The 16,406-nt window shown below is 32.5% G+C and overlaps 1 protein-coding gene across 1 annotated transcript; it reads left to right on the top strand.

Moving 5' to 3' along the window:
• The first annotated feature begins 8,404 nt into the window (after window positions 1–8,404).
• Window positions 8,405–15,698, top strand: LOC131621852 (DNA topoisomerase 6 subunit B). The gene is made up of 19 exons (XM_058892894.1): window positions 8,405–8,725; window positions 8,817–8,869; window positions 8,974–9,071; window positions 9,170–9,275; window positions 9,522–9,659; window positions 9,860–9,911; window positions 10,023–10,087; window positions 10,236–10,342; window positions 10,446–10,548; window positions 10,685–10,770; window positions 10,852–11,048; window positions 11,609–11,724; window positions 11,821–11,906; window positions 12,203–12,275; window positions 13,828–13,919; window positions 14,065–14,203; window positions 14,283–14,377; window positions 14,492–14,663; window positions 15,322–15,698. The coding sequence occupies exons 1-19, from the start codon at window positions 8,638–8,640 to the stop codon at window positions 15,466–15,468; spliced, it is 2,013 nt and encodes a 670-aa protein (XP_058748877.1). The 5' UTR covers window positions 8,405–8,637; the 3' UTR covers window positions 15,469–15,698.
• The last annotated feature ends 708 nt before the right edge of the window (window positions 15,699–16,406 follow it).

The raw sequence follows: 16,406 nt of genomic DNA, 5'->3' as shown, positions 1-16,406 counted from the left end.
ACTAATTTAAATCAAATTATTGAAATAATTGATTGAAAGCATTATAAGTCCTTTTAAGGGATTTTTTAAGGACTCGTTTCAATAAGTTTTAAATTTAATATGGAGTTGATTAAATATATTAAATAAAATGTGTTAGGGCGCAATCATCCATGGAGTTGGGATAATCTCATAATAATATTTTTTATAAGCAATAATGCATTGAAAGAGTATTAGGGAAACTCGACCTAATTATAAGAAAGAGAGATAAGGATTAACTCTAACAAAACAAAGGGTTAACCAACCACTCCTCTCTATAAAAAGAAAAAAAAACCCTTATAACGAGCCCCAAACCAGTCCCAAGACAACACCTTAAACAATGTCCAAGGAACCTTTTATACCTCCATTAAATAACGTATCATTTCTAGATAACTAGATGGCTCTAACAACTGCTAACCAAATAAAAATTCTAAAATTCTTCTTTGATCTATTGTAAAACACAACTTTCAACTGTAAAACCTCAAGTAAATTACGAATTCGGAGACCTTCCTCAAAGAATTAATTGTCGACTACAACACATGAAATATAGTATATCTCGAGACGGGACTTTTGGCATAAGGCTCGCTTCAAAACAATAAAACATAAGTTTCAGAAACAATTAATTCCCGCCATTTTCCTTTATGAATTGGCTTCCGGCCCCAACATGAAAGATGTAGAGAAAACCAAAAAAGTACAACTTATGAATTTTCTACTTGCACCATAAAACAGACTTTCGTGCCATACTTTCTTCAAACTGCGAGAACTCTTTATTATTTTTCTTTGATTTTTGAGCGACAAAATAAACGTTCTCCATAACTTATAGCATAAAGAAGAGGGATAATTTTGGGGTGCAACAATGTTATAAAAATCCAAGGTAACAAAGCTATAAGTGAGCGCTATTTTTAATACATAAAAATAATAATAAACCTATTCTCTCGATTTTTTTGGAGAATCGAAGTAATATAGCTATAAGGTATCTCGCTTCAAATCCCTGTTGCCGCATTTAAAAAAATTCAACGATTTATCACTTGGTGTCTTTTCCAAATTCCATGTTTTTTTTTGTTAACTAGTAATTCTCAAAATCTTTGTTATCAATAAACAAGATTAGACAATAATAGAAAAAGGAAATATTTCATTGATAATAAAAAAATAAGACAACAAAGAAAACTATTCGGCATATTCAAACTTCTCAGTCCACTCAAGTTCAACATTATTCCTAACTATCCCTAACTTAGAAAAAAGTTCAGAAAGAACTCTTCTATATGGTATGAGGAAAGTCATTTCCTCCCGAGAAATGCTTATCTTTTCCTTCAAAAAGTTGAAAATGGTAATAGGAAGATTAACTCTAACGTTGTAGGTGAGGAAGTACAAGAGATGTTTGTCATACCAAGTAAGCGTTTCTAGTTGTTTCTCTCTTTCGTGGAGATTTTCCACTATAAGTTGAAACCAAAATTTTGCAATAGGTTGTAGAGAAGTAGGACTGGTGGGCTTATCTTGGTTGGCATAAATTCGGTAAATTTGGGTTGAGTAGACATTGTTGAATTGATAATGTTCAACATAATTACATGTCTCTTGACAGTTAATTTTCATAACAATCAGTGATGGAGTAATGCAGAAATGAGATCCATTGACATAGGACTAGATAACTTCATCATGACCAGCTGGCACAATGGAGACATTCATCCAGAACTCTTTAACGAGATTAGTTTATATGGAGCCATGTACAATGTGAAAGTAATCATTCAACCTTTGTTTGTTAAAAGCTTTCCTTAGTTCAAAATGATCGAAATCATTGAAATCAACAAACTTTTCATTGATAATGAACAAAAAATTTGCATCCATTTTTTAATAAAATAGACTTTCAAATAAGGAAATAAGACATATAGAGTTTGAAATGAGATGTTGAAAATACGAAAAGACTTTGAAACAAGGTTTAAAGGCAGAAAGAGTTGAAAATGAGAGGTTTAAATAGCTCAAAAGTCTCCTTGAAAATCCAAAAGAGACGTTACGACTTGAATATAGATGATCATTGTTATTCTAGTGATATGATTTTAATACATGCCGCCACATTTTAATTAGTTTTTAAAATAACATAATACCTCGGGTTTTCGCATAACCGAGGGAAAAAACAAAATTGGAACCTCTCTTTTTATTATATTTTTTATTTGTAAATTAAATGATCTAACCCATCGGTTTTTATAATAAGTGAAGGATAAGATAATCAGATTTAACTATAAAATCACTCCTTAAATAGATTTTACCCTAATCCTAACCCGTATGCATAATTCTTTGGGATATATTCTTATCATTCCCTTTAAGAAGCTTGAAAAAGAACTTTATGATGGATTTCAATTGCATAAAAACATTTTCTAATGGTTGGAACAAATATCTCCTTTAGAAGTTAGATGCATTCTATCCATATAACATTTTCCCAATGTTTGGAATAGATAACTCCTCACAGCTAAGAAGTTGAATTTGTTGCAATATTGTGTTTTAATATTCTGTGTAAACAATATAACTTCAAAAGAAGAAGAAGAAGATTTTGCACCTCGGTTTTCCTAAAAATCGAGGGGATAATGTAGCGTTAAAATTGAAGATATTTATCAGCATCCTTAATCAAATCCTCGTCGTCCATTTCATGACTATCAATGCTCAACATACTACCATTAGTGATCCGCGTGAAAAATAAATAACTTCCATTATAAAAACATTCTGAATATCAAAAATTGATAATGAAACATCATGAAGCCCTTGAAACTATCCTCCACTTTAAGGTTTGCAAGAGTGTTTGCCATGAAGAACTCTCTATGATGGATTGCAAGAGTAGAAAATATTTAGATTTAAGGTTTGTGTTCTTAAATATTTATTTGAGTAGAAAATCATTTATTTATCTAACCTTTTTTTGTCTAACCCTTTTTTGTTCATATCAGAAACAAATGCAAGCAAAAGCCATAGAGAATATTATGCACACATCATTTGATCTTTCCCAGAATTATACGATTTGAAGATCTAAAATCTATATCTTGGGGAAATTAATTTTTTTCTGTGTAAACAATGTAATATTCTGGATAAATATTATAAACAAATTATTTTATTAATTTTCTGTGTAAACATTGCAACAAGTTTTAATTTAAAAAAAAAAACAATTTACCCCCTCGATTTTAGTGTTAAACTGAGATATATGAAGCACTATTATTGTAAATAATAAAAATATAGATGATGGGGTTCGAATCCATGCACAAATAATTTCACCCCTTGGTGTTTTAAAAATCGAAGTGTTAAGTCGTTACTTTTTTATGACGCCATTCGTTACCTCGTTTTATAGCCGAGGTAAAACACATTTCCTGTCCGAGGTTAAAAGCACTTTTGTAGTAGTACAAGAGTCAAATCCCCTAGAGGAGATGGAAGTACTGGATCCCCAGCCACTCTTAGACGAGATATGGGATGCACATGTCATTGAGGGATTTAACCCCCTTCTCTGGAAAAGTTTGATGTGCACATTGATCCCTATAAGCATGTCGCCTCCATCAACACACAAATGGCTATCATTAGGACACCTGACTCCCTAAAGTGAAAACGATTGTCTAGCACCTTCAAGGATGCCGCCCTTCGATGGCACATATGTCTACCCTGTGCCTCCATCTCCAACTATCAGGAGTTGGTAAAGAAACTTGTGCATTAATTCGTCTCCAGCCATCATGAGAAGATGTCCACCACCGGCCCATTCAATATAGGACAGGGTCCATCAAAGTCGTTGAGGGACTATCTCGCTCGATTTAATGAAGCCACCATCAAGGCCATTCCCCCAAACCAAGAAATGTTTGTGGGAGAATTCCAAAATGGACTCAAGCTGGACACTTCAACGAGTCTCTTGCCCACAAACTAGCACTTTTGTTAGTAAAAGTGGTCACCAGAGTAAAATCCTACATAAAGGGCGAGGAGAGCAACACCGAGAAGAAGGCGTGAGACGTCAAGGATTGTATTTCCAACGCCAAAGGTTCACACCACTAGAGGAAGAGTAATTATACCTCTCATATTAAATACAAGACCATGTTCGAAAGAATAAGCAAGATGGCGGAGAGCTTCACCCCTCTAAACACTCACCGTGAACAGATTTGGCGCGAGATTCTTTACCTACACAACATTCCTACTATAACACCCCAGTTTTTATTATAATATTTTATTATTATAATTATTTTTTTTAATTTTATCGGGTGTCTTTGAGTTGATTTATTATTATTTAGATTAATTAATTTGGATAGAATTTTATTGTATGTAAATAATGTAGAAGTGAGGAATATTGGTTTTAGTATTAAAACAAAATTAACTTAATTATTTTTAATAAATTAATTAGCAGAAAATGGTGAGAAAGTATGGTTTGGCCAATAAAACTGAATTTAAATAAAATAGAGAAATAGGTAGAATTGTTGATAATTGAGGGGGAGTAGTAGAATTAATAAAATTAAAATAAATAGAGTTTTATTTTAAATAGAAAAGAAGTGAGAAGGGTTGTCGGTACGTAAAGTTGTCAACAAAGTAGAGAAAAGCCCTATTAGAGCAAGAGTAGGAGGAGAAAGCTTCCATAGCCAAGTTCAAAACTTTTTCTGTAAATTCGAGATAAGGAAGAAGAATTATTCAATATATGGGTGTTTAAGCATGAGGGGTAGTAGGGAGTCCTTATCCTCATTTTTTTCTTTTTTCTTTTCCTCCATTGATGAATGAATTAAACCTTGAAGGGGTTTGTGCAAAACCTCTTTAGGTTGTTGTTGTTAACCGTAATTTCTGTGCTCTATTGAATGTATGTTATTAATTGATATGATATGTATTGAAATTTTACAGCTGATGAGTTGTTTGTTGAATTAGTATGAATCATCGAGTTTATTGTACTCTTTTGATATAATAATTGTTGTTGATGAGTAATGTTGATATGAATGTCATTAATTGATATTATATGTGTCAAGATTTTATGATTGATGAGTTTTGCGTTGAGATGAGCAAATGTTGTTTTTGATGAGCAAATGTTGATTTTTGAGTTTGAATCGCCATAAGGTTGAAAATATAAAATTCTGGAACGGTTACATTGGGAAATAAGTTAAAATAAGCCAAATAAATTGCAAAAAATATGAGAGTATTGGTCATCTTGTTTGATGTTGATCATTGTATCATACAAAAGATCTTTTCCAAGAGTATGATTGGTGCAACTAAACTCCACCGAAGGCTATATTACTAAACCGTTCACAATCAAACCACCCCCTTTAAGTTTATGAATCACATTAGTTCTAAGATTCACAAAGTTAGCAACGGTAATATTTGGCACTTACGCCTATAACATCCCTCTAATATTTTTGCTTCTTACATAAATAAAATTTTTCCTTTACATAACTTTTCTCCAAATGCTTTTCCGTGTGATTTGTGTTTTTTTAGCTATACATAAAAGGTCGCCTTTTCAAAATAGTCAATCTCATGCTTCTAATTGTTTTGATCTCATTCACATGGATATATGGGGCCCATACCCCTTTTCTTTCATGCTAGGGTTTAAATATTTTCTTACCATTGTTGACGAGCATAGTAGATATTGTTGGATATATCTCATGCACTTAAAATCTGAAACTTCTACACATGTTAAATCTTTCGTTTCTCTCATTCAAACTCAATTTCATAAAACCATAAAAACTACAAGGACCGACAATGACCCTGATTTTTTTCTCAAATACTTTTATGCCAAAATGGAATTTTACATTGGACGTCTTATGTTGATACACCTCAATAAAATAATATTGTTGAGCGGAAACATCAACCCCTTTTGAATGTAGCTAGGTATTTTCTTTTTCAATCTAATCTTACCTATATATTATGGGCCCGTGCCCTCATTCATGTTGTTTACTTGATAAATAGGCTTACTTCTAAGTTTTTACATCATAAATCTCCTTATTTTCCCATGCATAATACCATGTATGACTATTCAGTGTTAAAAGTGTTTAGATGTTTAGTCTATGTCGCTACCCTTAAACATGGTAAGACAAAATTCTATCATAGAAGTAGGTAATGTATATTTATTAGACATGAACAGGGAGTTAAAGGTGTTGTCCTCTTAGACCTTTAAAACTAACAAATTTTCATATCAATAACTGGTATTTACATCAGTTGGACATGAATACCGCATTCTTACACGGTGACTTAGATGAAGTCATGTATATGAAAGTGCCCCCAAATTTAAAAGTTCATAGTAATAACCTTGTTTGTGAATTAAATAGATGTATTTATGGATTAAAGAAATCTAGTGGACAATGGAATCACAAACTAACTTCTACGCTCATCAAATTAAGTAATAAAGAATCTTTGGCGGTAGGAAGCTATAAGTGTCAAATGTAAATGATTTAAAAACACGTTGACTAGCAGAATAAGGTTTCACATGTTTAACCATTTAACTTGCAACAAGTTTGAGTACTATTTGTCCTATGGTAAAACCTTTAGCCCTCAGTCCCACAAGTAGAGAAACTTGAGCCAAATCCACACATGCATGTTTCTCTCATACCCATTCGTACACCAAAACATACGCCTGTTAAAAAATTCATACGTGTCTCTTTTCATTATCTATTGAATTATGTTAACTGAAAAATAATACTAATATTGCTGACTTTTTAATATATAATTATAAAATAAATTTTAACAATATATATGCTTATAGTCAAAAGAAAAATAAAAGATCAAACAACAAATGATGGAAGCGGATTCTCGATAGCTGTTTTTTCGTGCAACACTCTTTAACTCAATACATTGAAGATTTGATTTACTTCAAATTAAGTTATCTTTTTTTTTTCTCTCTCTTAAATTATGCCACAATTATTGTTTAATGCATTTAATGTATTGGGATATAAAGTGTTCAAAAATCATTCGTCGAAGATCCGGTTCGACAAATGGAAATGAATTGTATTTCATCATAAAATTTTGATAATAAATGATAAGGTTGTATGATGAATTTTTAAATATTTAATTAAGATCGATAAATAGCATATAAAATTTATACAAAAAATTGAAATAAAATTTAAGAATTATAATAAATAATAATCAAGAACAAAGTATGACTTGAGGGTCTATTATGGATTTCAAAGATTATATAGAAAACCATTTGTCCTTAAAAATATAAAATGAAATTAATGCATTAAGATTTTGTAAAATTCTAGAATCAAAATGTAAAAAAAAAAAATCATCAAAATGTTTCTTAGCAAGAATTGAGCTAGCACCCTTTTACTAAAAATGCAAGGCCTTAGTTGCTGAGCTGCAACATCTGATTTTTAATTCTTTTACAAATTGCTTTTATATTAGTTATTAACCATTATAATTTTTTAAACCATTTTGCTGATTTTGAGCCTCCGATTTTTCAAAACCTTGTGCAACGTGCTAGGTTGCATGGATCCTTATCTGACCTTGGAGTTTTGATTGTTATTGAATTGGCACTTGAGAGGCATTCAAAGTTTCTCTGGCTTGAGACAAATTCAAAGCATGTTGTATAGGCTTTTACAAACTTCTCCAATGTTCTTTGACACTTTCAAAATCGTTGGAGCAATTGTGTTAACAATACTTCGTCCATGAGTTTCTTGATGACTCGCATTTCTAGGGAGGAGAACAAGTGAGCAGATAGGCTTACTAGTACTGATTTGATTTCTAGGTGCTTCAATTGATTTGAAATCATTCGACCATTATTAAAGATGATTATTTAGGAAACAAGCATGATTTTCCTAATTTTAGAGCTAAACACTTTTAGAATACCCACACCCATATCACCTAATTTGATAATATAAATTAACCTCATTTACTATATTATATTATTTAAAAAATATATATTTTTCAAATATTCATAACACTCATTTAAAACTTTAAATTATATCCCACTAATCCTACAATTTATTTTAATATATAATTGATTAATTTTTTTTGTCTATGCCGACCAAAACTACATTGCTGCAGAAAACATATTTAAAAGTTTGATATCAGTTCTAGTATCGAGTAGTTCTAGTCTACTCCAGATCAAAATTAAGAAGATAAAACTATAATTCTCTTTGTGAAAAATTCATCATCAATTACGACTAAATCACTAAATCAAGTATCTGACCAAACAAGAAAATAGAAAATAGGAGGAATGAATATATAATGGACTTGATTTCAATACTCTTTCATTAATTAATTTTCCGACAATTTAATTGGGATATAAAAATGGAAGAAGCATTGTGTTGGCGGGAAATAGCTACAAAATTTACATACCGCATCGCACATTACTCTTTGGAAAGCAAAAAAAGAAGCGCACCAATCATCGTTTAATATATAAGCCGTTAAAATATCACATCACCATCTCTTTTAAACAACCACCGTTGATCTCTTAAACTCGTTTATCAAAACAACTGCAACAGCGAGAACTACAATACGGTCAACCGCACTGGAACGCTGTCCAAAAACCTAGCACTTTCAGTTTTTCAAAGCCCTAGGTGCAGGAACTAGCTGAATCGAAAATGGTGGCTCAGGATCTCCGATTCCAAATCTGAACTCAAACTTCATTCCAAATCGAAATCGAAATCAAAATCCAGTTATTCAGTTTTTTCCTTTGTATTTTCTTTTGGAATCTCCATGGGAGGAAGCAGTGAAAGTCCAATTGAATCGAAGAAATCCAACTCCAAAACCCCTCGAAAACCAAAAGAAACTGTTCTCAAACAGAGTCTCTCTTTTTCTCTATCTTGCAATTTCACATTTCGTTACCTTTATCTTTCAGTCTCAACTGATTTTATTTTTTATTTTGAAATTTGCAGAATCTCCGGCTGAGTTCTTTGCAGAGAACAAGAACATCGCAGGATTTGATAATGTAAGCATAATTCTACAGTTTATTACAATTAAATTTAATATAACTGTATTTTTGCGATATTTTTGTATATTTAATTTTCTGAATTTGCATGGATTTTGATACAGCCTGGAAAATCTTTGTATACTACTGTTAGAGAATTAGTGGAGAATGCACTTGATTCGGCGGAATCGATATCGGAGCTTCCAGTTGTTGAAATAACTATGTAAGTTTGCAACTACAAGTGTATGTGTGTCGTTAATTGAAAGAATTTTTCGGTGTTTTGAATTGGTTATTTATTTGATGTTAACTTGGTTTTTGCAGTGAGGAGATAGTTAGAAGTAAATTTAATTCTATGATTGGTCTTGTTGACCGTGAACGTATTGATGCAGCACTGTATGATGATTTTGAAACCGTAAAGGCTCGTGAGGTGTGTTCAATTTGATTTTGCAGCATTGGTTATTGTAATGAGATATAGTAGTGTGGATTAAACTATATGGTTGGGCTGTATAGAGTGTTAATTTGATTATGTGTTTGGAACTGCTTTGGACTCCAGCTCAGTTTCTCTGTGTGTCAAAGCAACTTGTATCGTTGTTCTCATGCATGCAACTTTCTAAAATTGAGTCGGCTCTCTTTATACGGTTTTGTGTGTTTCACATTATCTCTTCTTGTGTAGAAACGCTTAGCAAAAGAAGCTCGTGCTCAAGAATTACAAGCAAAAAATGCTTCCCTTGGAAAGAAGGTGAAAGATACTCCGGCCTCAAAGGGTATCAAGGGCCGAGGTGAGGCTTCATTTTACAGAGTTACATGCAAGGTGTGTATTTTTCTGCCTTATGCCTTTGTTTGTGCTGCTGTACTTGCACACCTTGGTATTTATGTCTTAGTTTTTTTTGTCCAACCTGTAAAAAAATTTATCTGATTTTGAAACCCAATTTGAAAGTACTTTCTCTTTTTATTTTTTTTATCTATCCCATTTATGTACGTACAACATAGCTTGTTTGGTACTAATTACAGGATAATGGAAAAGGAATGCCACATGATGACATCCCAAATATGTTTGGTCGAGGTCAGTTGGTAACTGCTACTCGAGTTGACTATGAATCAACATTTCTGTAGTTATTTTTTTTGTTGCTAGTACTAGTAACCTCACTGGCTGTAAGCTTATCTATTCTTGTAGTTCTATCTGGGACAAAGTATGGCTTGAAACAGACTCGGGGAAAGTTTGGTCTTGGTGCGAAGATGGTACTAGCAACATGCACTAGTTAATTTTTTCTCTCTATGACATTGTTTCATTAACTCTGATGACTAGCTTGTAATAGCTACCAACTTTTCATTCAAGTTTGACTTGTTGTATATGGTTCTTATTTACCTGTATTTTTCATGTACACAGGCACTAATATGGTCCAAAATGAGTACCGGACTTCCTATTGAGATCTCTTCATCGATGAAAAAGCAAAGTTATACTTCATTTTGCAGGCTAGATATTGACATTCACAAGTATGTTTTTATACTGTTTTTTGTTGATAGGCATGTTTTTAAATATTATAATTGAATTGAGATTCAAACTCCTACTCTAAATAAACAATGCTTCAATTGTCAGGAATATTCCTCATATACATTTACATGAAAAGCGGGCGAACGAACCACATTGGCATGGAGCTGAAATTCAAGTTGTCATAGAGGGTAACTGGACAACTTACCGTGTATGTAATTTAATTTGATCTAATTTTATTAAATTTGCTGTCATAACTACAGATATATTTAAGCAGTTCCATATGTTTTCATGCCTGTAAACTAAACATGTTTCATTATATATAAGCTCCTTTGTTTGCATTGCAGTCGAAAATCTTACATTACATGCGGCAAATGGCTGTTATCACCCCTTATGCGCAGTTTCAATTTAAATTCGTGACAGATGTGCCTGAGTATGTAAATATATCTATTCAGATTCTCCCTCCAAGAACTACTATGCACAATCATCTTATACCATCTGTTCTCTTTTGCAGCAAGAATGTAACTGTAAGGTTTGCTCGCAGAACAGATGTAATGCCACCCATTCCCTTGGAGACAAAACATCATCCATCATCTGTTGATTTGCTGCTAATTAAACGACTTATTACTGAAACTTCGAAGCAAAACCTTTTACAGTTTCTTCAGCATGAATTTGTAAATATCAGTAAACCCCATGCTGAAAGATTGATAGGTAAGGAAAATACTAAATTTATTAATAAGTTGTTTGAGATTCTTAATTGAGAGCACGTGTGCATTTATTATAAAGGTCATTTCTCATGGGACTAGTATTTATGTGCTCCAGTTGACTGTTTGTATGCAGTCATGCATTGAATATAATTAGCAAAACTGGTATTTTATTTGTTTAGAGGAAAGATAATAAAGTTTCTCCACCTGATAATAGTTAATTCTCTTGCTGTTAAAGCAATTTTAATGTGAGATTTTATTGGAGTGAGAAAACATGTCTCGCTTACTTTGTTGATGTTGAAACATTGGAATAATAAAGATCCCTCTTTGTTTTAATGAATGAGTAATGAGCTAGGTTGCCCGCTGCAGTTCTGTTGTATGTAGATGCTTTTGTCCCTGAGACTCATAAAGAGATACTTTGAATTACTGCTGAGGGCTGAAATTTTAGTAAATTAGTAACAGTTCATTTGTCCTGAAATTAGAGGAAGTTTATACTCACATATTTCAATGTGCATATTATAGATCCCACTTTGTTATGCACTACACTCTTTTCCTTCTTTTTTTCAGGAGAAATGGGTCCTGATTTCAGCTCAAAAATGGCTGTGAAGTCTCTAACATCACAGCAACTAGTACGCATTCATCAGTTGTTTCGTCAAGCCAAATTTGATGATCCTAGTGGTCATGTAAGTGATGAAGTCTATTATGATCCCTTTTCATTACGTTCATCACACAATGATGTTACTCACGTCATTGCTTATGTCCTTACTGTCTATTATCAGTGTCTTAGCCCTGCTGGCGAATACAATCTTCGACTAGGAATTATAAAAGAGCTTCACCCAGACATGGTTGCAACATATTCAGGCAGGTTGTGATTTAATATCAAAGTTTTGCTAGATCTTACTTTTACCTCAAACACTGCTTCTTGTCACTTGTATATGTCTTAATAAACCATTCTTTTTAATCCTTCTTGCCGTGGACCGTCACAGCCATTTAGCTTACTGTCTATAACCGTGTTATGAAAGTTCCGAAGGGTTTATGGATGCCCCTATAGTAGAGGCCCATTAGAGAATATATTTTTTTAATATTAGCTATGTACTTGGCTTTTCTGGTAATAGATAATTCAGTATGCTTATATGTTATTTACTTGTGACTACTGCACAGTGCTCAAGTATTTGAAGGCCACCCTTTCATTGTGGAAGCAGGAATCAGTATAGGTGGAAAAGATGTCAAGCAAGTTAAGTTTCACTTCCAGCAATATTTATGTTATAGATAGCAGTTTAGTTTGAAATTAATGCGTGCTAAAAATATATATTTTTTCCTGAAAGATATAGTTGGAGTGTCAATTACTATGGTGTTGTCAAAGTAGCATACTGAACAGCCTCCACAAAAACCTGCATAAATGAGTGTCAATTACTATTGATGAACGGCCTCCACAATAAACCTTGCAATTACAAACTGCAGGAAAAGAAATGTCCTTGAGGTTCAAAGGCATGATAGTACCATACTTAGATTGCAATTACCGACTGTAGGAAAAGAAATGTCCTTGACTTTTGCCATCTTTGCCCTGTTTAACAGATCCCCTGAGTATTCTGATTGAATAAGTAGAAAAGCACCATGATGAAGCTGTTTGAACTTTGACCTCAACTCCCCAAAAGTGATCAAAAGATCCTAGGTGTTTAAGTGCAAATTATTAACTAAGCTTGTTGATCAAATCATCAACAAGGGGAAACTTAAGATCCAATAATAATATTGTAATCCACATACATAAAAACATAGAAACAAGCGGTAGCCTTAAATAAGATGAATAAAGAGGAATTGCACTGCTAGAAATGAACTCAAACTGTCACAAGGTAGATATGATCCGTTCGTACCCAACATTAGGTGTTTGTGTAAGGCCATAGAGAGCCTTGTTAAGTCTGCAAACCCGAAATTTATTGGGTGCTTCAAACTTGGGAGGTTACATTATGTAAACCTCGTCACATGTGTGCCCATTGGGAAAGACATCATTAACATCAATATACTAAATAGTCCGTCTACTGATGAGTGCCAAAGTTAGAATTACCCTAGACTGGGAAAAGTTCTGATTGAGTTGCTGATAAAATCCCTTGGCAATCAGGGGAGCTTTGCATTTGTATGGTAGCCAGATGTCTCTAGCTTACTTTTTTTACAGTAGTTAAATGTCTCTAGCAAAGCTGTGATGTGTGCTCCTCTTCTACATAACAGAATATGCTGACCCAGCACATTTTATCAAGAAAAACTTGCATGGATACAAACCTAAATCCTTAGTGTTAGAAACAACCAATAAGAAGAGAGAAAAATTTTAAATTTATTTTAAATTTAATTTCGTTTTTAATTGGATTCATGAGGGTGGTTGTGATTGACTAGGAGAGAGAAAAATTTATTTTTATTTTTTAATTAATAAAAAATTGTGATTGATTGTTTGTAAAGCCACATGTTATGTTTGTTTTCATGCAAGTATTTTTCCATTTTATCAGTTTAGTTTCCGTAATAATGATTTTGTTATGCTTAGTGAGCTAGGTAGCTTATCTTAGGTTGATATCTATATAAACCTGGATTGTACATACAAGCGGTTATGAAATCATTTTTATTAGTAATTATCAGATTCTATTCTTCTTAAGTTCTCTTTCAATGGTCGCTCATTTCTTTAGTTCAAGCTTGCTAGAACTCTGTGAAGAGCTAGTTATAAAGTGTCGTGTCATTGTGTCTTTCAACAATAGTAAATTATTAATGGCTTGTCCTGACTAATATACAATATTTGTTTTCAGGGTTTGAATATATTTCGTTTTGCCAATAGAATTCCCCTACTTTTTGAGCAAGGTGCCGATGTTGTCACCAGGACTGCACTTAAAAGAATCAAGTAAGTTTGCTCAGAAGCATATGGTTTCCCCTTGCCTTTCTAGTTGAGACGAGGTCACAAAATAAGTGCCGATAATTGCTTTACAAAACTCTTAACAATCACAACACATTAATTATAAATGAAACCTTACTAAATACTTTTTCAGCTGGAATAATTACAAGATTAACCAGGTACAAGACAAGATTGGTGTCTTTGTAAGCATTGTGAGCACAAAAATCCCATTTAAAGGAACTGGAAAAGAATACATTGGAGATGATATAACCGAGATTGCTTCTGCTGTCAAGGTTTGAAGTGTTTAATTTACAAATTTTCAATGTCAGCAATGTTAAGTAAGCTAACAACAATTTTGTGCACTATATTCAGTCTGCTCTTCAACAGTGTTGTATCCAATTAAAATCCAAGATTGTGAAAAGGTTGCAGGCCCGTGAGCAGCAGGAAAGAAAACGAAACCTAAGCAGGTAGGCGTAAGTTTTATTTGTGCCATGATTTTAGGAATCAATTGAATGATGCTGCACTTGCTTCTACTTTGTTTGGTATGATATAATAAGATATGGCTCCTATATCATTGGCAGGTATATTCCTGATGCTAGTGGGGCAATATACAATGTATTGAAACAAATGATACCATCACAGCCATCAAAGAAGATTCGTTATGGGGATGATGAAGAACTACTAAGAAAAGTCTCCGACAATTTGGTTACCAAAGAAACATTGAGCGAAAAGCTTGCTAAACATGTTGAACAGGTATTTCCCTCTAACTGTTAATTTTTTTTTTTGTTTTATTTCAATTTACAAACAAATAGGATAAATTGACCTAAATTGATGGAAACTGTTCGAGCGACAATTAAACTGACATAGAGGAACACCGCATGCTTGCAGTCATGTGAACACATCCACTAATCTAGCTTAAGTTGAAATCTAGGTTTAGTTATTGCTATATCGTTGGGCAGCTTGAATATTCTACAAGACTTTTATGACCAGCATAGAGGTTGTTGCTCGTAGTGCTGTATGGCTTGAGTACAACTTGAATTTTCTACAAGACTTTTATGACCAGCATAGAGGTTGTTGCCCGTAGCGCTGTATGGCTCGAGTACAGGTCAAAACGGCAAAATACGCTTCCCTCTTCTCTTTCAAATGGAACGTGACGGAATGGAGCGGAATGAAATGAAGTAATATTATGTTCCATTGTTTGAATTGGTAAAAAGATGATGAATGGAGCGGAACATGATGAAATACATTTCATCCTATTCCATCAAATTATCAAAGATACACAATGGAATGGAATCTATGTTCCTCCGGTTCTTACTGCGATGCATGAACTGTAAAAAAAGGACACGCTAGGAAGTTTGCTTGAATTTGAATATGTTGCTGAATTTTTATATATTATAATGTGCATATGCAGGTGGATTATGAAATGGCATTGGAGTATGCCACGCAGAGTGGAGTTAGCGAGGAACCCAAGGAAACAATATACATTCAATCATTGGAAGCTGAAAATAAGACGATTGACTTACACACTCCATTATTTGTTTTCAGAATCTTTCAGTAGATTTAGAAAATTGACTTGACAATGAAAAGAAATGAGTGAATTTGATTTTTCAACTTAGATTATATCATACAGTACACAGAAAATTTGTTGTATCAATTATTTTTATTTGTATATTTCAGTGGATTACGAAAGTGTTTATCGATACATTCATGAGGGATGCTGGTGACACTAACTTCAATTTATTTAAAAAATAAATAAAAAGAAAAAACAGTAGATGATACCGAATTTTTATACGGTGTAGATGTTAAATTAGTGTCAAAGTATCAATTCTCATACATCATATTGTATATTGTTGCTCACCTTTTTTTTCTCTTTTATATATAGACTATCCTCTCCGCATTAAACTTTTAAGATTTCATATTCCAAGCTGAATTTGAATCCAGAATTTTTTATTAAACTGAAAGAAATATCTTCCGTCCCATCGAAGACCTCATATAATTTTTGCTTACTTATGACCAGTCGTAAGAAATACACTCCTCCTAAATTATAAATTATTTTTGCAAAAAGTTATTTATTTTAAATTATTATCTCTGTTTTGGACGCCGATTAAGATTTTTTCACATAGATTAAGAAATACAAAAATATTATAATAAAATATAATATTTTTACTAAATTAATTTTATTAATGTGGTGAAATTAGTGTAGAAAATAATACTAATTTCTACATTAAGAAATGAGAATGATAGTTATTTTAAAATAAATTTTATTTATTAAAACATCAATCATTTTAAGGGAGGGAGTATAAGTAACTTTACTATTCTAATGCAACATTGATAATATTTTTATAATGTACTCTATATTATTATTATTTTTTCAATTTTTTAAATTCCTCTTTCATCTATAATAATAGATAATATCATAATATTTTATTTAAATTATTTTTCTCATACAAAATTAATTACGTTGGAAACAAAATTAATTGATAATTTCAATGTTAG

The sequence above is a fragment of the Vicia villosa genome, unplaced genomic scaffold, assembly GCF_029867415.1.
Source record: "Vicia villosa cultivar HV-30 ecotype Madison, WI unplaced genomic scaffold, Vvil1.0 ctg.000011F_1_1, whole genome shotgun sequence".
Classification (NCBI taxonomy): Eukaryota; Viridiplantae; Streptophyta; class Magnoliopsida; order Fabales; family Fabaceae; genus Vicia; species Vicia villosa.
The sequence above is the reverse complement of the archived record's forward strand: the minus strand, read 5'-3'. Positions and strand labels throughout refer to the sequence as shown.